At 35.0% G+C, this 25,711-nt stretch overlaps 1 protein-coding gene across 26 annotated transcripts in view; it reads right to left on the minus strand.

The window, feature by feature from the left end:
* ADGRL3 (adhesion G protein-coupled receptor L3) overlaps nt 1-25,711 on the minus strand; it is a 798,791-nt gene that overhangs the window by 254,062 nt on the left and 519,018 nt on the right. For all 26 annotated transcript variants that reach the window (XM_073237549.1, XM_073237551.1, XM_073237548.1 and 23 more), the window contains one exon: nt 21,374-22,174. In XM_073237549.1, the coding sequence (XP_073093650.1) occupies nt 21,374-22,174 (801 nt within the window). The remainder of the gene's footprint in view (nt 1-21,373; nt 22,175-25,711) is intronic.

A 25,711-nucleotide genomic window follows, 5' to 3' on the forward strand; every position in this document is an offset into this window, starting at 1 on the left:
TATCCTGTAATTTTAAAAAATAGAAAAAATTCTTTTTGAAATAAGGTTTGGTCTTAATAAAAAAATAACATATAAGGATATCTGGCAAACTTTCAACTAATGACAAATTGCAAGAAAAATAGAATTATTTTTAATAGCTCTGTTTTGGATACTAAATTCCATTGGATTGTTTTCTCCTTTCACAGGAATGAACTAATACTCTTTATGGTGTTACTTCATAATACTGTAAACACAAAGTAAGATTTTCAAAGAATACTGTGCTATATATGATCTGGCAAAATATTATTTAATCCAAAGTCACTGTCATTTGTGCCTATACTTTTTTTTTAACCTATGACTGCACATTAAATTTAGTAAATGCTGGAATATTTGGAAAATAATGTGAGGGTAATCAGAAATATTTACAGAATTCTAAGAAGTCTAATGAGACTGGATAGTATATACAATTAGTGGAAAACAGTAATTCATCTTATGTGACATATCAATTAAAGAGAAATGATACTTTCCATTGTGATATTAATGAGTTATTCACAAATTTTGTCATTCACAGGATCTAACAGCAACTGCTTTGCTTTTTTCCCTTGCCTCTAATATTCTCCTAGGCATACCTAGACCAGGAAATTAAGAAATGTTAATAACTTCATTTCACTTAGTTTCTGTTCTATTTATCTTTTGCATACTGTTGAATGCCATTAGTATTAGCAACATCATTTCATGTGACATTTTCTTTTTTAATATTGAAGAAACTCCTATGTAATTATATTGAGACTTCACAAAGATCTAATTTTTATTATTGTTAATAGAAATGAGGTTTTCAATATAAAATATTTGCTTTTATCAATAAAGTAATAAGCTAGCTCTCTTGTATATGTGACTTTTACAATCATAATATTAGGATTAATCTGAATATCACATGATGAATTCCACTGTATTTTTTCAAAAACCTGAGTGGCTCTCAAAATAAAATCTAATTATCAACTGAGAAATTACATTATAATAAATATATGAAGGCATAATGGGCAAATATTAAAATATTTTTTAGACCAAAAACTCCTTATTAGAGATGTGTAAGGTTTGGGATATAACTAGTAAAAATGTGATAGGATACAAATATCTTATCAGTTCATAAACTCATTTATAGGAAAGAACTTCAATTTTTGAAAATTCAGTGTTTATACTGTCTAATATGATGTCCTTTTCAGATAGATTGTTTGTTAAAAAGTAAAAACAAATGCTGGGGGAAAAGTAAAATTTGGTTGGCTAAGCGACAACAACAGTGACTAAGATAAAGGTGCCTTAAAAGACATGTTACATCTCCTTTTTTTCCCCATGGTATCTCACACCTTTTGTCTTTTTAAGTATCATTTTATCATTTTATGCGCGCTCTTTCCATCCTTTCTGCATTTGGTTTATTCATTTCAACTTTTTGTCCCCATCTGGACTGCATTCATTTTTGACAAGAGCTGTATTTGTATTTAGGTTAAATCCATACACAGAGGCCACTAAATAGCTTCACTCTAAAGGGAATGAATCAATGAATGCATATCTCAACGGTAGGAAGAATAAGAGGACTATTTACTGAATGCTAAAATCTGTTTCCTAATCACATCCCAAATCTTAAGCATTTTTAATAAGGAGAAATTGGCCTTTTTGAAGACACAAAAGGCAAAGAACACTGAACGGCTTTCTGTCAGCATGCATGTACATATTTATCAGTAGAGACATAAAACTAGTATTCTATAGATGAAGCTATAAATGTTATCCAGCTAGTCCATAGCACCATCTTAGGTATATAGCTTTTAAGTTTAGAAGGTAAATCCTCTGTCCAATTATTTAATACCACACAGCTAATATCACTAAGCCACAGTGTCAGGAGATGTGTTAAACTCCTATTTCTCTGAATTATTTTTGGATGGCCTAAAAATATTGTAGGCTTAGTTTACCAGGGAAAAAAGTGAGTAACTTAAAAATATCATTTCAAAAGTGCCACTGTTTCTTCATAACTGACGTAATGCAACTCTAAAGATGTTTCATTAAATTAATGTTAGCAAGAGAGGTTTCACTACAACCATTAAGAAAATCTAAGCTCTGTACAAAGGATGACGTCACTGCAGTATGACCAGTTACTAAGAGAAGCTGCTGATAATGTTAGTAATAGCACTGCACTGATAAGGTTTCACTTGGTTAAAGAAAAAGAGAAATTAAGAAAATTATTTGCATTTGTTCAGAAAATCTCTGGTAGAAGAACTGAAACAGAGATTCTGAAACTTCTCAATGCCTCTAAGAAAACTATGTTATCAGTCAATATGCAGTCATCCCTTAACTGGAATATACTCACTTCTGCTCAAACCTTTACTAGAATACATTTTGTTTTCCGTGTTAGGAGTTGATAATATTTCTGAAATTTGTTTGAACCTTAAAAATAGTTTCACCTACTTTACATAATAGGTGTCAATTCACAAAGTTCTTGAAGCTAATTTTGTGATATCATTGTGGAAATGACCAAACTAAGTGTTTCTGTATGTCATTGTTGTCTTCATCGTCGTCGTCATCGTGGTTGCCGTCATCGTCGTCATCATCATCGCAGCTTCAAGACTGCATTCGTCTTTCCTACTCCATATGCTGAACTCTTGATGCAAATTTAATCTTTGGCCCCCCCAGATCCTGTAAGCTTATAAAGACAGGGATTGACTATGTTTGAGTCATTGCATGCCCAGTATATTATGCAGTGACTGGTGACGTATGAGTCAATGAATATGTATTTATGGCTGATAATGACTAAAATTTTGGTTGTTGTTGTTCCATGTGAACAACTGTCTAGCAGAGTCTTCTCATTTTTGGAATTAGGTAATAAACAAATAAACCTAAACAGAGGAATTTAATGTTTGTGTTTAGATTTCGTCTTTTTTGTTTTACACCATTGATACAGGCTGTCCTGACCTATTTGATTCTTGATTTTATCATACGGCCTAATAGTGTATTGCTTGCCAATAATCTGTCATCCTGCAAGGTAAACTGTCACAACTTCTGTATTTTTGTTAAAGTTTTGATTAAAAATATTGAACTAGAGAAGGCTAATAACAAAGCTTGTCAACATGCCCAGAAGACCACCTTCTAGTATAACTCTGATGAAATGAATCAACATATTGCTTTATTCTTATTTGGTAATTCAAGCCACTTTTGAAGATACTACATTATATTAGATTCAGTCATATTAAATTGGTGTTTTTGTACATCAAAACTGTCAAATGTTGGCAATTTTATATAATTTAACCTAATTTAATTCATTCCATATTTCCTCATCTTAAGAGTGTCATATGACATTTTGTTAAATACCTCATTTAAATAAAAGTAAAATTCAGTGTCAAACATGACTTTTGCAAGATTTATTATTTTATTTATTTATTAATATTTATTATTAATTTTTTACATTTTTATCAAAAACTAAGAAATTTGGTTACTTGGCATAACTTGACATTTTTCAAGTGTGCTGTCTCCCTAACTAAATTATAAGTCTCTTACCTATGGGGACCTGGCTCTTCTCCTTTGCCTCTCACATCATTCAGTATTTTGTACATAATAAACAATCACTGAATGTTGAATAAATGAAATCAAGTACTTCAAGCATGATCATAACTCATCCAACAGAGAATCTTAATTGAGAGGCTTTACGTGCAATTTCTCAGAACTGTCTCTTTTCAAAATATCTCCTATTACCAACCTAACTTCTTTTGGCACTTCCCCATACATGAGATTCTTCTATCTGACATTTATAAACAAGAAATATATCCCTTTTCCATATTAAAAGTAACCTCTCCAGGTCTTTGGGAATGCAGTATATACTTAATCACCCAGGAGGCTGGGCCCATATATGGAGACACTGCTGACGTAACAGGACAAAAGAATAAAGTTAAAGGAACACCACCTACCACAATCAATGAATTCACAAAATGAGTCACAGTTTTCTCTAAGTTACTAATATCAAGAAATATACGTTTAATCCCTGTTTGGCCCTCAGGCAAAATCAATGCTCTGTTTGAGTACTCCAGTATTAGCATTTTCATATTACTTTATCAAATGCTACATGATACTCTAACGCATAGCCAACAGAAGAGAATTTCTGATAAAACCAGACTTAGTAAATGGAGCCTGGGAATACTCATCTTATCAAAATCCAGAGTTCTTAAGTGGGTTTATGACACAACAAAGTCACTTATAATTAGAGGAAAATAGCAACACCGACTATGGGATTCTTTCCAATTATGGATTTCCGAGCGCTTGAATTAAGACTTCTTTGGCTCTAAAATGAAGCAGACTAACACACTCAGACTATGTCTATCAATATTTCTGGGCTGGAAAGCTCATGCAATTTCAGGATTCTTGGTAAGCTGTCTGACTCCTTTACCGGCAGAGTCTTCTCTATTAGAGAAAATTTATTATTAAAAGATGGCTGCTTATTTTTTGTTAAAATAATCTTCCCTTTTATATTCATATAGTCATTTTATGTTAGGGAAAAAACAAATAAATAAATTAGCAGGGACATTGCAGTCACTGTCCTTGGTATGTGAATGAATTATGTGTTTATTTGTATATTCTTTTGCAACGGAAAGTTAAAGGATTTTAACGTGATTTTTTTATTTTTTATAATCTGGCCACTTTTCCCATTTGTCTGAGGCTTATTATGTTTATCTATGGATGACAGCTATAATATTTTTAGCACTACTTATTAAAACTCATCTCTTCAAGTCTTGCTAAATATTGCTAATTAACTTTTCATTACCATAAGTATGCTGCTAAGCCACATGACTGTCATAGAATTTTTTAAATGAATAAACAAAATCATCTAATGTAAACAATGATACAGCTGCTCATTGTTTATACAGCTCAGTAAATAATGGCCAAGTGCTACAGACTGAATCAGTGAATATTATTCCTTCTCATTAATGGAAAAAGAAAGGAATCTGGTATAAGCTGTGCATGTCAAAGTAAGAGGGAGCTCACATATTCAGGGTGCAGTGAGTACTGCATCTCTGCCTATAGTACCCACTGAGAGTCCACTATCTGTCTTATTCATCCCGTTTCAAGCAGTATAATAAGTCCACTTTAATACTGAAAAGAATTGCTTTGGAATTTAAAAGGTTTAATTTCACCACACAGTCATTCTAATTCATTTAAGATCTTCAGTACAGTGGTGGATATAAAATTATTAAGAATTACTAAGTATTTGTTCACAGTGAATTATGTAAAAATTTTTAGCCTTATTATGTAAAATAATTAGGGACATCTAAAAGGCCTCCAAATTATCTCAGAGAGAATATACTTACAATCTAAAATAATTAATCATGATAGATATTAATGAAACAAGAAACTGATCCATCTTTAAGATTTCCCTTTTCTTATAGTTTACAAATGCAAAACCTCCCTGAGGGTGTGTAAGGCTTCACAATATTTTATTGCTTTTACTATTTCATATTATTTTAAACAGGAAAAATAGCAGAATTGCCTTATGTTCTAATTGGAATAGAATACAATCTAAATATAAATAAAACAATGCAAAGAGAATGAATGAGTACATTTTCAATCTAAGTTTGGGGAAGAGTTGGTATAAAATTAAAAGAATTAAGGAATCTGAACACATATCTTTAGAACAAACAACAACTACTCACCCTATTCAGTAAGCCAAATATTTCCAGAGATAAATCTAATGATACATATCAAAAAAGGTGGAGGGGGAATTTAACACAAAGAAAAGTTTCCCTTAAAAAGAATTTCTTTGTTAAGTGAGACAGCATTTCGATGCACAATTTTAATTCAAAAATTAAAAAACATAAATGTTTTCATCTCTTTAAAGCCTATCAGAATATGTAATTCAACAGATTCACATTTGAAAATGTACTTTTAAATTTCACACTCTAATTGGGTTAAAGCCACCAGATGTTTCTGTCTTAGATGAGAAAAGAAAGAGCAGCAGGGGGCTGGACCAAACAAAGGTTACACATCAGCCTGATTCGGGATGGGCACGTTCTCTGCATTCATTCTCTGCATTCGCTCAGATCTCAGCTGGCAAAGCTGAGTGCCATTCATGCAGTCTTGAATAGCCTGAATAAATTAACACAGTCAGAAAGAGTGATTGGACTCAGGGAGAAAGACAGCATTTCAAAACAGCTCTTCATCTGTTCCACGTTTAGGAAAGTCAGTGGGACTGGACAGAAGAAAGAAACATCATGTGTTACAGACTTTGTGTTAATACACTTGGAAAATTACAAACATAAAGAAAAATTCAGAATTCTAGCTACTCCCAGTTTTGAGTATGAAACAAATCTTTGCCTTAAATTAAAATAGGGAAGTCTGTGGTACTGCTCACAGTAAGGATAGGATTCTACTGGCTACTATATTCCTTCAAGTATAGTGACAGGTCTAATTTGTTTTCCTCCCATTTTTACCATTTTTTCCCCCCTAACACATGGAACAGACCACAAGCAGTTGCAACGCACTGCATGACTGCCTAGAGTCCCATTGCTCTTCTCACTGTGTTAATTTATTCCAGCTATTCAAGGTGAAGATGAATGGCATCTTCCCTTGCCAGGACAAGCCTGTAAGGGTGCTTGTCCATCCTGTATCAGGCTGCTGTTCTTTTCTGTCAACCACACAGGTAGTAATTCTATGAGGACACAAAACAGCGTCATTTAATAAAACAAAGTGATGCATTTCACTGCCAGAGGGGCCAGAGAGGGGGTAGTTAATATATATCACTCTACAGATTCTTAATGCATTAAGATAATTTCATGCTAAGATAAAAGTTATATTTAAACATTAGAGAATCTAGGGTAGTGATTCTTTTCCAAACCCAGAATTGCCTCCAAAGAAATACGATCCCTGGGCCTCACTTCATGCTGAATCAACATTTTAGGACTAATTTGGTGGGATGGGAAAGAGGCAGGAAATCTACATTTTTAACAGGTTCCTTTGGTGATTTACACAGCCTCTTTACAGTAGTTATTAGATAGGGGGTTCGAAGCACTTACTTAGAGGAAATCAACAAAACTGGCCACAGAAACTTGAGAAAACAAAAAAATCATTTGAATGTTTTTATTACACTTGATAGTGTATACTAACCTAGTAGAGGTTATGACCTATACAATGATGCTCAAATTTAGCAGCTTGTTAGAAATAGATTACAGGGATTCACCTCCAGAGATTCAGTCCGGGGTGGACTTGAAAACTTGCATTTGCAAGAAATTTCTGTTGGACCACCCTTTGTGATCCATTATCCTATATAAGTTAGGAATTAGTTACCTGTGACCTATTTGTATATGCTTGTTTTATTTATATTTATTTATATACAAAGCAACCTAAAAAGAGGCTTCTAATTCACCAAAGAGGTTAAATCTACTGACTGCTGTAACAAAATTATTTGCCTCCCAAAAGTACATAACAGTGTGGTAACACATTCTAATACATTCTCTAAAAATGATTTTAATATCATTACGTCATGAAAATGACTATTAGTGCTTCTCTCTCATCAGCTGTTTTCATTGAATATCTTGTTTTAATGACTAATAGTCAATGTTCAGTGGACATACCCACTCCTTCCTAGGAAATAATAGCATGAATATAAAAACAGCATAGTTGCACAAATTAAAAATAATATTGAATGTTTCAGATGGGAAAATTTACCTGTTTACTGTCAAAGCTAAATGTAAAAACTTTAAAGTTTCATCTGTGGTTAGAATGGTTAGAATGTTAATATATTTAAACTGTTAAAAAGAAACAACAGGCCCCCAAACGGAGTCACTTATACTAAGCCCAAGTCAACAAACCAAGACTTAATGCCTAAATCTGACTGCAGTTTCTACCTTCCTCAGGAATATAGTCTTAACCAGTCAGTCTGGAATATTCTGGCCAGTACCAATGAGGCAATGTACCACAAAGGCCCTCTCCATCCCCAAAGGAAGATGAGGTAATGGACTCTTCCCTTCTCCCTTCCCCATCTGCCTTTAAAAGCCTTGTAGCTCCTATTTGCTAGACTGGATGCTGTGTGATTCATGAATCATTCAATAAAAACAATGAAATCATAAAAACTCACAGTTGAATTTTTGCTGTTTAACAAAACAGTTTTTTTTCTCCTTTCTTGGTTTTTATACTTACAAATAACTGGTGAAAACTGATGTTTAGAACTATTTGAAAGTCAAAATCGATAAGAGTAACTACTAAACCAAAGAATGGGATGGAGCATTAGAACTACATCTTCAGTCTCTGGAATGAGAGATCAACCTACTCTATTATTTCGTATTTCAACATGAAAGTAGATTTAATCTCGTTGCACACTCTTGTAGGGCTACTCAAGAGGTAAAAACAAAGTATCTAGGAATGCCCCAAACTTTTAAGAACTACAAATTTTTCTTCCTTAGCAAAGATGAAAAAAAAACAACTTGAAATAGAGTCAGTTCATTATCTCAATTAGACTTTGGCACTTTGTGTCCTAGTCACAAGGGAGTGCTATTTAGTTAGTTGTGTAACTGTCCTAAAAACAATTACAAACCAGCCTTTTTCACGTTCCATCAGGACCTCATTTATGTGGAATATTAACACTATTTCTAACACTGAATATATAGCCTAAAGAAATTTGGCAAAACCCAGAAAAACTCAAATCTGAAACTTCAGAAATTTAACTACTATTAAATACTTTGGATCATATGTTTGTTGAAATATGTATTACATGTAATAAAAATAGGTCTATCCTACATAAATCATTTTTTAAAAAGCTTTTCATAGAGACTTTCAAACATAAACAAAAATAGACAAAATGTATAATAGTCTAAATTCCAAATCATTTAAACTTACTTTTCAAAAAAATTAGCAAATGAATATTACTCATATCATTTACTATCTTATACCAGATAACTTGTTTAGTTTGCGCTCTTGAGACATTTAGTAAGTGATCTAATAATTGTATGAAAGTTTAATGGGAAGGTAAAGAGCAATATTTTGAAGAAGAACATGGGCATTGCTTGGGGAAAAAGTCCTCACAGGTAAGATTTATTTACATGGACATAACTATGGAACTCTGTTAATACAAGAAAGTTGCATCATAGATACATTTCAGTTTACATGAATTCAATAATTGTTTTGTAATTAAAATATAAAATTACAGTTTTTATTATGCAATATACATTATACAATAATACTACTTCAGTACTCTATAAGGATATATTGTTTTAGAAACTATTTTATAAAATTTTGTAACTACTGAAGGAGTTTCAAGGATTTTTAAATTATATTTAATTTTTACTTTAATAGATGACTTTAAATTCTAACCCCAATATACAATTCAACTCCATTAGATGGTACTTTTGATATTCCTTATATTAATTCTATCCTGAAATTCAGTGTTTTATGACCCATTATCTCTTCTGCTGTGTTCACCTTTCTCAGTGCTTAATCAGAGAACTAAATTCTCCACCTTCATTCTTATATAAGTCTTCTTGTTCACAGTTAGGTTTAGAAAATTTTAGGTTTTCCATGCTTGCAAAACTGGGCTCTTAAACCTGTTGTAGTATTTCATATTTCAAATTCTTAACTCTGGAACATGACCAGCCAAGTCAGTAGTCCTGTTCATCACTGATGTACTATGCCATGTTCCTGAAACCTTAACAATCATAGTTATACTATAAGTTGTCACAGGAATCTGGAACATACGGAGAGTCAATATATTCATTGTCAGGGGAAAATTCAGTGAAGGTGATATAAAAATATAAGCAATTAAATTCTCAAGAATCGTTTTAATATGTACAGGGGCTGAAACACATGATAGTTCCTATTATAGGTCACACTCAATTAAAATTTCAGAGTAAAATTTTCCTTTTCTGACAGGAGAGGAGTTTCTTCTGTTAGCAATGCAATCATCTTTTAGAAAGAGCTAACGGTTATTGTTGCTTTGGGAAGCTGGTCTGGCTTCTTTGAATTATTTAAGCCAGCTTGAGGCAAAATGGGACTGTATTACTAGAAAGGGGAAATTCCAGTACAAGATCTTCTTTTCTTATCATTTCACAGGTAGCAGTCCTTGAATTAGTTTATTTCCTTCTGAGAGATAACTGGTAGCACAAGGCTTCCTTCCACCCTCTGCACTGACCAGGCTTTGAGTGTCTCTGGTGCCAGAGCAGAGTTACTGCATCCCCATCTTCTAGTCCAGCTGCTTATTGTTCACCTGGGCAAGGGCACCCAAACTGCTGTTCCTTCCTTTCCCATCCCACCCCACATCCTTCACCTACCGAGGTTCAGGTCCACATACTCCACTTTCACATGCTCGCCACTGTTACAGTGAATGCCATGGTACAAGTCTCTGCACGCAAGCATGGAAGTTTCTCTCGGGAGGAAACCCTGAGGGGAATTTGTTAGTACATAAGGTATGCCTATCATCAGACATGGGTTTTACTAGACATTGCCAAGCTGCTCGCCAAAGTGGTCATGACAATTTACATCCCAAGGTATAAACAAGCATTCCTCGTCCTTAATTTTATCTTTAACCACTTAAGGAAATTAATTAAATCAATTTTGGAAAATAACTTCTTAACATTTTTAAACACATCTCCTTTCACCACTTTCCTTTTGAAGAATGGAGACTCATTCATTTCTTGTCCATTTATTTTTAGGAAAAAGATATTTCCTTTTATTTTTTTCTTTTCTACCTCCTTTCTTTTCTTTCTTCATTTTATTTTTCACCATTTTCCTAATCTTGCTCATAGTAACCATGAAAGTATTGCTAGCGAAACACCTGAATTAATATATGCTAAGTAAAAGTAAATAGAATACAGAACCAGTTCCCAAATATCTAAAACCTTTCAAATTGCTCAGAATCTATTAGTTTCTAAGTCTTCCAGTCCTTACATAATAAATTAGTTTCTTTATTTTCAAGGACACACATGTACACACACACACACACACGCTGCACCAAATCCATGCACCATTATAACACATTGTATTGTATGCTGGTGTGCATTATCATTTTTTTTCATTGTATAAATAGAGTTTTACCTTCATGAGCCAGTCAAATAAACCTGACCTTATTTGAAACCAACATGTACATTGGCAAACTGGGTTTCTCTGGGCAGGTGACTTTACATTTCTGAGTCTTAATTTCCCCATCTATACCTCATAGCACTTTTTAAGGGTCAAGGTATGTGTGTGAAAACTAGTACAATTAGGAGGGTTGGTGGGTGCTCTTTAACACTAGTTTCTGTCAGTTCATCTTTACTTTAATTGAAGGTTGATGTGTCCTTGCATTTCCTGCTTCAGTTTATCTGCTTTACTTACATTCTAGTACATGTAGATCGCCTTCCTGCCTTTCTCCTTGCTCCTTAGCTGTGGCAACTATATTCTTTTTAATCACTAATGCAAGCAACATGAGGAGCAGAAAGTCAGACTGGATTGTAACTGCAACTGCACTATATATGTGACATCTGACCTATTTAAGTTCTCTGAGCCTCAGTTTCTTCATCTAGAAATGAGGATGCTTTCTTTGCATAACTTTTGTTAGCATTAAATTTGATAATCTATCTAAGTGGCCAGAAAAGAAAATACTCAACAGCTGTAGATGATACTACTATGTTTTGACCACCTCTTTCTGTTTCTTACTTGTTTTCACTATTCTGGAAGGAAGGAGGGAAGGAAAGGAGGGTATGAGGGAGGCAGGAAGAATCAATCACTGGGCTTCTAACTTTTAGTCCCTGTTTTGACTTCCAGCTTCTGTATTCCATAGTAGGTCTGGTTTCATGCCTAAATTTCACTTTTCGTCTTTGGGTTTTCCGAATATTTCCAGTTCTACTTTCAAGATTCCTTCCCACAAATAATTATTATTTATTTCTGTCAGTAGGTTTCTCTATAATATATAAAAATCCACATTTTTGGCATAGTATGTAAATATATACATGCTATATAGCAAAATTATCATAGATTTTGAAAAGTTCACTGTTTTAAAGCTCATAGTCTATTTTATACTTCCATTGAACAGAATATTTCTAAATAAAGTGTCATTTTCTTTTTTCTCAAAGGGAAAAGTTTCTTCAAAGATATTTCTTATTTTTAAAAATTAGCAAAAGAGATAATCCAAAGTCATGAAATCAACAAATACTAACATTTCACTAACATTTTTTCTAACATTATTTTTAAAAATCCAGATTTTAAGACTAAACTATTTTAGTTGCCAGACATTTCAGAAAGAAAGCACTAGATGATATTAATTTGTATCTTCATTGGGGTAAATGGATGCAAAATACTTGGCCCTGCATTTGTACTATTGAAGGGAATGAAAAGAAACAGGCAGACCTCTGTCTTGCCAATGGGTTTCAGCCCCAGACAAGTTCACTATAGATTCAGTGAGACCAAGGAATGGCAGTGGCACGTTCTCGGGGTAAAAGGGTTTATACCCAACTTTATTCCCATGGTGGCAGGTCAATCACTAGAATCCCGTCCACTCAGAGCGAGTCTGCATGCAGCAAGCAGGTCTCTGCCTTTGGGCCTCTCTGCCCACACAGCCATCTCAGTCTCTATCCTTGGCACTGCCACCACTCCAACCTCTGCTGTCCTGTAGCTGTGCAGCTATGCAGTAGCCATGTGGCCATGCCACTGTGTTCCCCAGAGCACTGGGCAGAGCTCTTTATACCAAGTCAAAGCAACGTAGTGCCCACACATGTGTAGTAAGCAAGCCAACCAGGGCCAGGTGAGAATCCTGGCCATAGGAATCTTCATTTGCTCCACAACTTATTAAGCAAATAAAAATAAGATATTCTCCATTTTTTTTTTCAGGGAGATCTGACAATATTTATCATCCCATTAAATTATACAGCATAGTAGATTTCACCTGTCACTCATGTATCTTACATTATTTGTCATTCATTGTTATTATGTTGAAATTTAGCTTTCTGGTGGAAAAGTAGATATTAAGAGGAAAATACCTTTGTGCTTAAATTCATACTTTTGCTTATTAACCCTATTCTAAGGATCTTGACCAGTATTTGAAACATTAAAAAAACAAACAAAGCAAATGTCAGACTTTGTTCTATGATAAAATCAATTTTCATTCACCTGTGCTAATGTGGATTGAAGACAGCATCCTAAAGTACAGCCCCTCACTAATCAGAAATCTCATTTTAACCACTATTGCCAACCCTTACAAGATGTGCTAATTAGGAGCTGCAAAACGATTTCAGTTCCACCTGCCTGCCCTCTGGTGGACGTGCTAATGAGCAGTGAAATGGCTACAGAAAGGACAGCTGGTGTGTGTGGGAAGCTTATTCACAAGACATTTTTTTGACTGTGAGTTACATGTAGAAGTGATTTTGATTATTTTTCTAATAATCATACATTTATCAGGAACATCATTCCAAGGGGAAAAAAATAAGTTGGTAACATTTGTGAACCTTTTCATCCCTTGCATCTTGTCTTATTTACTAGGAAAGTCACCTAGATGTTAGATAAATGGCTAACACGGGCTCAGCTATAAAAAGCCAGGACCAGCTTTGCTTCATACAGGACTGTGATTTTTGATATTCAGAGTCTGAAAAGCAAAAGCTGTCATTCTGGAAAGGTTTAGCCTTCAGTTACAAAGAAAGAAAAATACAAGAAAGGTAAAAACAAGCATTCAAAGAATTCAGCTGATGTTAAGTAGCAATGGAATAACTACTATAAGTTGCAAGTTTTGGCTATGCTCCCTGAAAAACTGCCACCAGCAATGGCCTTCAGGTAGCGACTGTCATTACAGGCAGGCTGCAGCACTGGAAGGAAAAAAAGGAGACTCCTCAGCAGACAGGAAAACAGTGGGTGCTTAAAAATACAGACCCAGATGAAATTAGCAACAGGTAGATGACAACTTTTTTTTCTTCTTATGGTTTACTCAGCTACTAAGATAGATGTAAATTAAACTTAGAGGTAATGTGGCATCTCAAATGGAACTGTGTCTTGACAATGGGTTTCAGCCCCTGACAAATTCACTATGGATTCAATGAGACTAAAGAAATGAGAGTGGAACATTCTTGGAGTAAAGGGTTTATACCCAATTTTATTCCCATGGTGGCAGATCAATCACTAGAATCCCATCCACTCAGAACGAGTCTGCATGCATTGAGCCAGTCTCTGCCTCTGGGCCTCTTTGCCCACACAGCTGTCTCAGTCTCTGTCCTCGGTGCTACCACCACTCCAGCCTCTGCTCTCCTGCAGCTGTGCAGCCCTGCAGCCTGCCACCATGGCACCCGGAACACTGGGTAGAGCTCTTTATATAGAGTCAATAACAACCTATTGCCCACACACGTGTAGTGGGCTAGCCAACCAGGGCCAGTTGAGAATCCTGGCACAGGAACCTTCACTTTATTCACATTCCACCCCTCCAGGCTTCACAACTCTCAAACTGTGCCCTCAATCCTCTGTGCAATGGTCCCTGTGCAAGGAAGCTGGAACATTGTAAAAGAACCATGAGTGGGCCTTACAATAACCACCTTCTCCAGCCTCTCCAACAGAAAGTCTTACAGACACACAGGCCAATCTTGTAGCTTTATCTCTATCTTCTGCTTCATCCTCAGCAGCTGGAACTGCTGCTCTGATCTCAGTTGTTGCCACAGCTCCAGTAAAAATCTATTTGCCAATTTCTTTGTCTGCTCCTGCCTTTATCAAATCAACCCACATCTGGGTCCTTGTGACCTTCATGGGGCCCTTTAAATTCTTCCCTAGAGAAGCAGACCATGTTTCCTTTTGTGCTGGAGCCTGAGGACAGGAGCGGAGCATAGAGTGCTCCGTCACCTGGGGAGGGGCTGCACCTCTCCTGAAGGAACCTGTGCTTGCCAGGTCTTCATTTTCTTTCAGGCTTTCCACCCCCTTTCAACAAGGTGGGGTTTCAACCAAGGAGGGGCTGATGCCTCCAGCACTGGCAGGGCTTCCATCCCCACCTGTTTGTCAAACCTCCGCTCCTCCATTTCTGGGGCCTACGGCTCCACTACATCCTTCACCTGCCCCACAGCACCCAGCAGCCTGCACTCTCGGGCTGTTTCTTCTTGTGCCACTCTTTCTTGGGCCGCTGCTCCTTCTCATGCTGCTTCCTCTCCAGCTACCATGACATCCTTTTCCATTTCCACAGCACCTCGTAGTGATGCCATTTCAGTCACCAACAAATATTTTACCTCCTCAATGGCACCTCACAGCTCATGTTCTTGTGCTGCCTCTTCTCATGTTTCTTGCAGAAGGACGTCTTTCTCCCTATGGCCTTTCTCAATATTGGGAGAAGAAAACTCCCCATCATTCCCGCGGCCTCACAGGCACTCTGTTTCTCTAAGGAATTCCCTGTTTTGCTGAGGGCCAACTTTACTGCCTGAGGTGTTGCCTCCACCCCTTCCCAGTCTTGGGTTGGAGCCCAGTCCTCTAGGAGGCAAGCCACATTGTACCACGTGTCCACTGGGGGACACTCAAAGGTCTCCCCATCCATAGGTGCAGCCCATTGAAACACTCCTCCCATGAGGGAAGCCTGTTCTTTTCCTTAGTCAACAATGAATCATGCTGACTATCTCCAGTTGTCATGCCAATGGGTTTCAGTCTCTGTCGTTGGTGCTGCCACCACTCCAGTCTCATCTCTGCTCTGCTGCAGCCCTGCAGCCATGCCACTGTGTTACCCAGAGCACTGGGAGGAGCTCTTTGTATAGAGTCAATAACAACGTATTACCCTCATATGTGTAGTGAGCTAGCTGACCAGGGCCAGGGGAGAGTCCTGAACATGGGGACTTTCACTTTATCCACAAACTGTGAAGCAGTATAACCCACAGGCTAAGGAAAAGACTGAATGAAGACACCACTCCTTTCAGACCTATTTTGTGACTAGAGTATGCCAGGTTTACCTGAACTGTTCGGGAAGCAGATTCAGCTACCTATTAAACACGTGAAAGTTTCAAAATGTTCAAGATTCTCTGCCCAGCACTCATATTACTCAGCTGTCAAAGTAAAGGGCTCAGATATATGATGGGAAAATTACATTTTAACGAGGTGTCATGTGTGTTTAAAGTTCTTATTCATCACTACACAGCCACAGCTTTTACTAGAGACACAAATGCACTTAATTAGCATATTATAAGGAGAGAAGGTGCACCTTATCTGCATTGTTAAGCTGTTATTTGTAGGCTTTTTGTTGTTTTAGATTTTCCTATCTTCAGCATATATAAGAATGGTTAAATTTACATAATCTCAAGTGGTTTTCAAGAAAACGTGGATCATGTTACAGAAACAGAAGAACAGGTACAAGACAGTAGCTACAGGAATTCATCATTCTGTCATTCAGACTCGTTGCTTGATGTGTTCCACTAATTTCAACTAATAGATTTTTAGATCTGTTAGGCATACTAATTTTAGGAATATTTTGGAGCTGGACTTCTCTGCTTATTCTTAGTATCAACTTGAGCGTACTTCCTCCCCTTTCAGTAAGGAATACTGGAAAAAGTGTATATCTGACAAGGGAAGTTTAGATTGTTCTTTCAATAGTTTAGAAACAAACTGAAAGACTAAAAAAAAATACCTTACATCTCACTCTTACTTATAATGGATAATGAACTTGACACAAAATATTTTGGAAGAAAGAACTGAAGAGTGGAAGTCAACATTAATCACTAATAGATGAAGGCAAGTGATGCAAGTATTGATTCCTTCACATCAGACATATCAGGATGAAAGGAACAGTTTTAGAATTATGATGTCAACATGAGAATCACTCAAGTAACTTACGAAATAGCTAACCATTAATTGGAGGTTTTTATGTGTATCTTACAAAAGATAGAAAATTGCTGGCAATGATGAATGTATAGTTTACGTCACATTTTATAAGATAGGACAAAGACTCAGTTAAGTGAACTTGAGGAAATTTCTAGATCTGATAGTTCTAGATTTGGTTTTCTGCTCAGAAAACACAGAGGAAGCACCTTCATGTTTACTTTATACTCAGAAGCTATTGCTTACAAGCACCGACACAGGTATCCTGAACTGAATCACTTGGACTTCCAAAAGAACAGATTTATTCATTTCTGAATATAATACACTTTCCATGTTCTCTAAGTTGAAGAAATTTCTGCAGTTTGTCTACTGAAAAATTTGAGAATATGTTCTGAATATAAAATCCATTGAACAGTTGCTCACATCCTTCCCTATTGTAAGACTACTGACTTTAATTTCTTCCAATTATTTCTAGGAGAAAGCACATTAGGTGTTAATGCACTTTGGCACATATCCTTAACACCTGCTAAAGTTCCTTTATATTACAAAAGCTCATTACAATCTGAGTGAAGAAGGGAAGAAGCTAGGTATGGGTGGCTGGGGTCAGGAATAACTGAGAGGACTCATAAAACTTGTAGATCATAGACGTGCATGGCAAAGAGTGAAGATGATTACCTGAGAAGTATACATGTAGTTTAAAAAAAAATTTTTAGGACTAACATTCCCACTCCCCTTATATTCTGAATAAGGTTTTTAGAAAATTTATACAATAATTCATTTGTTTATTCCTTAAACCATTCAACAAATCTTGACAAATCTATTAATCAGCCACTCTACAAGTATTTGTAAATAAAATGACTGAAACAATAAGATTACTTCAATGTGAATCAAAATTTCATTTTCTGAACAAAATTTTTTATAAATTGAAAATGACTTGCATTTGTATGTTCTTTAACATGTGAGATGTAAATATATCATAACAGATTTTTTTTCTATAAAATTTACATATATAAATTTTTATGTGGAGGGCAATATGGAATAAGTATTGAATAATTTTCCCACTAATTTCATGCTGGAAAACTAAAAAAAAAATACTGGAAAGTTGCATTCAATGTAATACAGAATAAGTGATGACAGTATAATGTTATGTTTTTTGAGAAAAATTAGAACACATCTTAAACGTTTTAAAACTTTTTCAAGAAAAATGGACTATAAAAGAACTTTGCAAGGAGAAACTGCACTTACAAACAACAGTGAACATTAAAACTGCAAGTTTAAAAAAATCAAATTCAATTTCATTTATTTATTTAGATATTGTTGAAAACAACTTGCTTCACAGATTACTCCATTCCATAAGATGTTTTCCTTTGAAAAAGAATACAAACATGTCATATAACGGATTCAACCTAACAAGCAACATGACCACAGGCAGTTTGAGAATGGGTGCTGGGAATAGTAAGGCACTGGAATTAATGAATGATTTTAGGATATTTCTGAGGAGGTAACTTTTTCTTTATATTCTTCCTTAAAGTTTATCATTTCTGAATTTAAAATAGTCTCATTAAAAAATACATCTGATTTCACAGTTGAAGAATAAATATAATTTTTTTTTAGAGTGCAAATCTATGGTAATTATCTAACATGAGAACAACAAATTAGATTTGCACCGGGAGATTGGCACCAGGAGATGGGGATACCGAAATTACTGCTATCAAAGGACTGAATCTACACACAGCCTCTCTGTAAGCATATTTTCCACTACTACTGTCACAGGAAGGAGCATAAGTACGAAGTCAAGCTGCACTTTCACCGCTGGATGATTTTCAAGTAAGTTATATGAGCTGTGAGGCCTTAGGTCCCTCCTTTAGAAGATGTGGATAATAATGATTCTAGTAGGGTTGGTGTGTAGCTATTAGTTTAAGGATTTTGTGCCTATTACATATATCATCTCATTAGAATCTAACACTAATCTTCTGAGGCAGGTATTTTTTTCTATTTTATAGTAGAGGAAACCAAAACCAAGAGGCTGAGCAACCTGGCCAGAGTCAAACAAGCACTAGAGGCAGAGTTCAAATTTAAGTCCTTCAGACTCCCAAGCTCATGTTCAGAAGCATGTCACCTATGAGTATACTTCACCGGAGGATTTTTATATATCCAAGAGAAGCATATTTACCTCTTAACTGCCAACATCCAGATCTTTTAATGTACAGAATAGTTATATTAGATAGAAGTAAAATATAGATACCCCTTTATAAAAACTTCAAAAGTGTAAATATTCATTGATTAGACCTCAGTTGAGATGGAGCAAATATAGCCTGCTTCCAACAGATGGCAACAGCAAATACACTTTAGGTCTACAGCCTTAGAATTAGTCTTTTTGACCCTAACGTATTTATACTAAGTTGGTTTCTATACATAGACAGACACATAAGAAGATCCATAATAAGAGTTCACTAGGGGCAATTTCTTTGAAAAATGTCAACCTAATTTACTAAAGAAAAACACCCAGCTGAAACTGTTTGGGTGGAATAAGATGAACAGCCTCTACTAATGCTAATTAGATTTCTCATATCCACACATACCATGCATAAAATTTACTTCTACACTTATTCTTTCTACCTCTAAACTGGAGTAATTCCACACCAAAGTACTAGATTTTTAATTTGAGCCTCATACATGAAAATTGATACTTTTTCTTGCAATTATATACAGGTACACCCTTGCTCGTTGCAAAACAGAATCTCCTGGCTTAAGTTAGGAATTTCAAAAGCTGAATTTTATCATTTTTCAATGTTTTTGGCAAGTCTCTAAATAAACTATGGTATCATCTCACTCTTTGAGGAAAATTTATAAACACTGAGCTAAGAATTTGCTTCAGTCCATTAAATCAAAACCTGGAATACTAATTAATTTAACCTATTATTCTAAGTAAAAATACTGCATGATATTTACAATAAATTAATTTGAAATATGTCACTGCCCCTTATTCACTGATTTAACCCCAAAAGATGATGAGTTATTATTTTTTATTTCTTTGAGGGCAATTAGAAATTATTTCTTGTACCAATTAAAAGTCAAAGAGAGACAAAGAACCACTCACCAACTGAGTTTTCACTAACAAAATATAAATTTTGGTTTAACAATTGAAAGAACTGTCCTTCCAGAATGCTCCAGATAACTGATTTTTGCTTAGGTTTTCAGGGGACTGGTGTATGGGACTGAGAAACCTTACCTGTACAGAGGTGAGCCAGATACTGCACTTGGTCTAGGAAATTTTTGAGGACTTAGTAAGGAGAAGTTGCTTTTGTTTTTGTTGTATATTAATGCTCCTCCTTCCATAAAAGACAACTCAACATAATATCAGCATGGCTGGCCATGGAAAAAATTGCTGCCACTCTTGACTGAAGCCTTTCATGGATTAGAAAAAAATGATACCTAATTTGACATTCTATCACAGTAAGCAGTGGGAAGCCATTCTTTCATTAATTCAATCACTCAACAGACTTATTGTACTTCTATTTTATATATGCCATATATTATACTAGTGTCTCAGGAGACAGAAATAATGGTCAGATAAAAAAATACAATAAAAAGATGGGTAAAGCAATGATTTAGTCATATGGAATTTAAAATCTAGTTGTATAAGAAGAAATGTACATAATGAACTAAGTTAGTAAGTAGAAGGGCATGCTAGTAAAAACATGGTAAAAGCAATGCACAAAATAAGAAATATTAACATGTAGGCACTGAAAGAAAAAAACAAATTTGAATTGCTATATTACTATCAAAATTCAGACACCTACATCTTAGTTTTCCATTATACTTTATCAAAAGATACAAAGTATTACATGTATATAATATAGTAATTGTTAGATAAAATAATTGAACTTCTAAACTAATTCTGCTCAGTTGTGTAAATAAAAATTTTTAAAAAGCAATTAATGACTGCCTTTAAACAACATTAAAAGGAAACAGTATGCTCTAGAGAGGATAAACAAAACAAAACAACCTTTCAAGAATGGGAATTAAAGATTAACTTTCTCATTTGCTCAAAACTATGTTTTCATATGGCTGTTTCTTATAAAAATGAGATTTATTCTTTCTGTATTTATCAGTTATGAACTTTTCTATATATATCAACTAGGTACAGTCAGACATATATTCATTCAAACTGACAATATTCCCAAAAGGGGTGGATATATATATATATGATGTTCTCTGCAAGGTGAATATATTGGTGTAGGGCTCCTAGAGCATTATATCAAGTGAATCCTTTGACATTTTCCAAGTGGAGAGCACTTCTGAGGGCATGTCACAATTAATTAGATGGGATGGCATTCTGTGGGATGGCAAAGGTTTTGTGCATTTCACTGCACAAAGAACTAACCGGCTGATAATGGAAATGCCCTTCAAAGAAAACTAGCTGAATAGAGGAGAATCTTTCTTATACTTACACTTTTTTACAGCTGAAAGTGATTAATAGTATCATTCTTTTAGATGAAAAGACAGTAAGCAATTTTCAGGTACACAGGTCAGAAGGAAGACCACAAAGGAGGTCTAATCTCATGTACAATAAACTCATTGAAAACAAACTATAAATGTTTGCCCCTAGAGAAAAAGCAAAAGTCAAACTCACCTGATCTACTATCCAGAGGTCCAAAATCCAAAGAATATTTCACGACGTGGTAATTATTCCATACGTAAAGAAGGTTGTCCCTGGGGTTGTAATCCACAGCCGCTATGTACTGGTATGAATTGGGAAAGGGCACATCCACCAAGCTATCCTTACTTTGGTCGGTGTTGTAAATGTAGTCAATCTTATTTCCTGTAGCCTCATTGTCATCATCCTCATATACAGATTTGACCACATACAGAATCCCACAAATCATAAATGCGTTGGAAGCTGACCTCTTATCATAAGCAGTATCCCATGTGCCTTCAATCCGTAGGGTGTAAGGGTTCAACTGGCTAATGACAATTTTACCATTGTTTTGTTCTGTTGCATAGATTACCCATAGCCCATTCTCATCCACTGCCAGGTCTATGTCAGATTTGCCTCCCCATCGGTAAGGGGAGGTATCATGGTAGTTGGCATTTGCTATGATAGCCTCTCCACTCTTTATCCTAGTCCGCAAATCAAACTTTACTATGTTCCTGGTGCGCTCCTTATTGAAGAACAAAGCCCCATCGTACACCACAAAGCCTGTGCCATCCACTCTGTGAGGGAGCTTATAGGTCGTGGTGGGCCTTCCGGCAATGAAGTCATCCTTGGATGAGTACTCAGTGAGGGTATCAGTTCTGTAGGGGGTCCAGGGCATATAATAAATCTTGTCAGAAGCCTGCAGAGGGTCCTTGCACCATGCCCCAGACTGGTGGTCAGACTCAAATAAATGTTCACTCTGGTATACTCCTTTTAGTAGTCCAGGACAAAGAAAAACTGTTGGAAAGCAAAGAGTTAAAAATGATAAATATATTAGTTTTCATATTTTGCCATATATTCTTATTTTGCTCCAAATGGATTGCAACTCTAACATGACATACCCACCACCACTTATTCGTTTTGTTGCATTCTTCTGAGAAAACAAAGTAGTTTTTCACATTAATTTTGACTTATTTTCAAAATCATTTTTATTTCATTTGCTGAAAAAAGTTGGCTTTTTTATGAACAATTGTGCTCTCCTTTCATTTTTACCTTTGTAAATGTGTTATAATTTCTTTGATTACATTTATATAGATGTGACATACATACATATTCTATAGACATATAACAAATACAAATGTTTACACATGAAGTGTTAAAGTATCTTACTGGCAATTTAAAATATACATATATTGCTTTCACTCAGATAATATTAGCTATTCAATACTTATCATTAAGAAACAAATGGAAATCCAATAGTAACTGAAATATATTAACAGAGGAAAAGAAAAGCCCTGTAATGCAGGCCACTGAATCTTCTAGCAAAAAAGCTCTTAGCACACACAGAGCATGCAAACCCCCACAAGTGAAAATGAGTGATGGATGGATACTGAAAGGGAAAAGAGAAAGGAAGAAAAAGAAAGGAAAGAAGAAAAGGTGAAAGGTTACAGAGAAGAACCCAAGATCTAGATTTTAATCAGTTAAAAATGTCCTGTTAAATACAGTAGTATTGAAACTTAAAAACATGTGTCTTTTACTGTTACATGAGAAGAACATTAAAAAACAAGATTACTTGCTACAGTATTTGCTGCTCATACTTCAGACTGAAAATGGACAGGAATTCTCTGATTGACTTGATTTTTAGTATGATTCAGTAGTATGCTGTGTGCGTGGTGGTCAGGAAGCTTGACTTATTCACCTACAGTGAAGGAGCTATAAAGCAATGTTTCCCAGAGGATGGTCCATGAGCACCCATTTCAAGTGGTATAGCTGGGTGTTACACAAAAAGAAAACAGGGATCTTTAGCCACGTGTACTAAAGAAATATCATATAAAATGGAATTGTAGCAGAGACTCTAACAGCTAAAGTACATTAATGAATCTCTGCTGCAGAAGTGGGGAAGGGGAGGCAATTTCACCAATTAATGTGATCACAGAAGCTCTTGGGAGTGTAGTGTTCTGCTGAACCTACTATGGGAAACACTGCTCTAATATTTTTGCAAAACAGACACACTGGAAAATAACCATGCAGTCCAGTGTTATGTTTAAAATGATTAGAAGTGTTTTGGGTGGAGAAATTAGGAAATCACAAGGAATTTGGATGTTCACCCATATTAATGATTAAAGTATGATTCTCTTCATATTAGTGATTAGCTCCATAACAGCCACAGTAAGCCTAAATTCAATGAAAAAAATCAAAGATGAAAAAAGTCATCTACAATTTGCTGGTTATTAAGGAAAGTTATTAGAATCCCCAAAGTTTTGTCTTTGGAGAAATGGAAAGTTTGATGGATTAGCTGACTATCAAAATCTTCCATAGCAACAACAGAGGGCCATCATCAAATTATATTCAATCATAAAACTGATGTTTAGAAGAATTTCTTAGGCTTCCAATATGATGGCTATAATTATAAAGGATGGGTAGGCATTGCTGTTAAAAGTGTATAAAAACTTAATGTTAGACAATAATCAACCCTTGTTTACTGAAGTAATTTACTGTAAGGTATTTCAGGAAACCATCTTCTCTTTCCCCAGTAGTTAAAAATTAAAGGAACAGGGGAAACTACACCAGAACTATGGAAAATTATCTAATATAGAAAGAAAACCAAACCTAAAGCAATCACTATCCATCACCATCTACTAGATTTTTAACTACTTATTTAAAAATAAAGAGGAATACAAAACACAGTTGAAAATTTGAACTGTTTAATAAAAGGATCAAACCAGCACTAGTCAGTATAGCAGATCATGATGAAGTTGAGCAGCAGTAGTAAATAAATTTTCATAAAATAGATAAGAATTAATAACAAAATTATTTTAACTAAATGTTAAACTGTTAAATAACTTAGCCTATAAAAAATACATAATTCATGAAAGGTATTTAATTACCTTTTTGTTCCACTTCTATTGGAGAGAGAGAAGTAAAGAGAGAAAGGAGAAAAGAGAATAGATTAATGGTACGGTATTGGCCAACCACTTTTTATTCACCTCTTCCAAACTGAAAGTAAATAATTTATTTCACTCATACTTGCTTCTTGAACATTATGTATTTTTTTTTACAAACCCAATCCTCCAATAAAATTACTTTATAAAAAACAATCATATTATATAAACTTAAAAATACAGTGCAAACTTGGAAAACTAAGGCAGAAGTTAATCAAGCTAAGATTGAATATACATACAGTTCCAAACTACAGACATAGAAAATGCAATATTCTTAATAAGAACACCAATATCTCTGTTTGAAAGGTAGGTAAGTAACTATACACAGAAAGCTTTCAAATAGTTTGCCTAGCCTCACTTATAAAATATTATAGTTTGTACCACTATTTAACATAGTATTTGCTTTTTGCCCATCGTAAGAATTGATCTCTTCAAAAGAAACTACTCGACAACTCACTTCTTAAGGCCTAGTTATTCCATGTCTTGTCAGTCTTATGAGAAATGCACCTCATGAGGCTACACATTAACAGGGAATGAGCTCACACTGAATAAACAGATTCATAATCCTTACTGAAACTTCTCTCCCTCCTACTCATCAATATTTCATATTATTGTGACAAAATAGTGTCTTCCAGAAAAATTTGTTATCGGAAGGTTGATATAAACAATACCCGCTCTGGCATTTTCTGAAATTCTTAACTGAGTCTTTCAATACACTCTTTTAAGAATAAATTAATAAAATGGCATGGCTATGCATCTCTCAAATTAGATTCCATTATTATTTTTAAGGTATTGATCAATACAAGTAAGGGGAAATTCTGGGAAACTGTAACATATTTATGAAACTCATCAAGCAGCACCTTCTTTATATCATAAACATTTGTTTATCAGAAACAATTTGCCTAGATAGCAACAAAAGAAAAGGGGCCAATGAACAAAAAGAAACAAAAAAATCAGGGGAGAATGGGTTCATAACACAAACTTGAAGGTCACAGATTGCAAGTGTTATAAATCTAAGATAATGTATGTGGGAAGGGATGAGCAGAGTTATGCACAATAAATAAAGCCCTAGGAAAGTTTCAAAACAAGGGAGAAATACGGCTTCAGGTAATCACATTTGGGTAAGAATTTTGTGTTTTGACTTAAGCTCATGTCTCCAATTAGTGTTAAAATCACACTCATTTCTTTCCATTGACTTTTTTGAAAGCTCAATATCACATGTGCTGGAAGACAAACTGTATATACAAAAGTTATGCTTAGGAAATTGCATATGGGGCTCTCATTTTTAGATTCCTTATCATTAATTTTCACTAATTTCATTTTTAACAGCATTTCTATGACCTGTTTTAAGTCTTATTTTTAACAGTATTTCTATACAAACTCTACTTATACT

This window comes from Manis javanica, chromosome 5 (genome assembly GCF_040802235.1).
Source record: "Manis javanica isolate MJ-LG chromosome 5, MJ_LKY, whole genome shotgun sequence".
In the NCBI taxonomy this organism is placed as follows: Eukaryota; Metazoa; Chordata; class Mammalia; order Pholidota; family Manidae; genus Manis; species Manis javanica.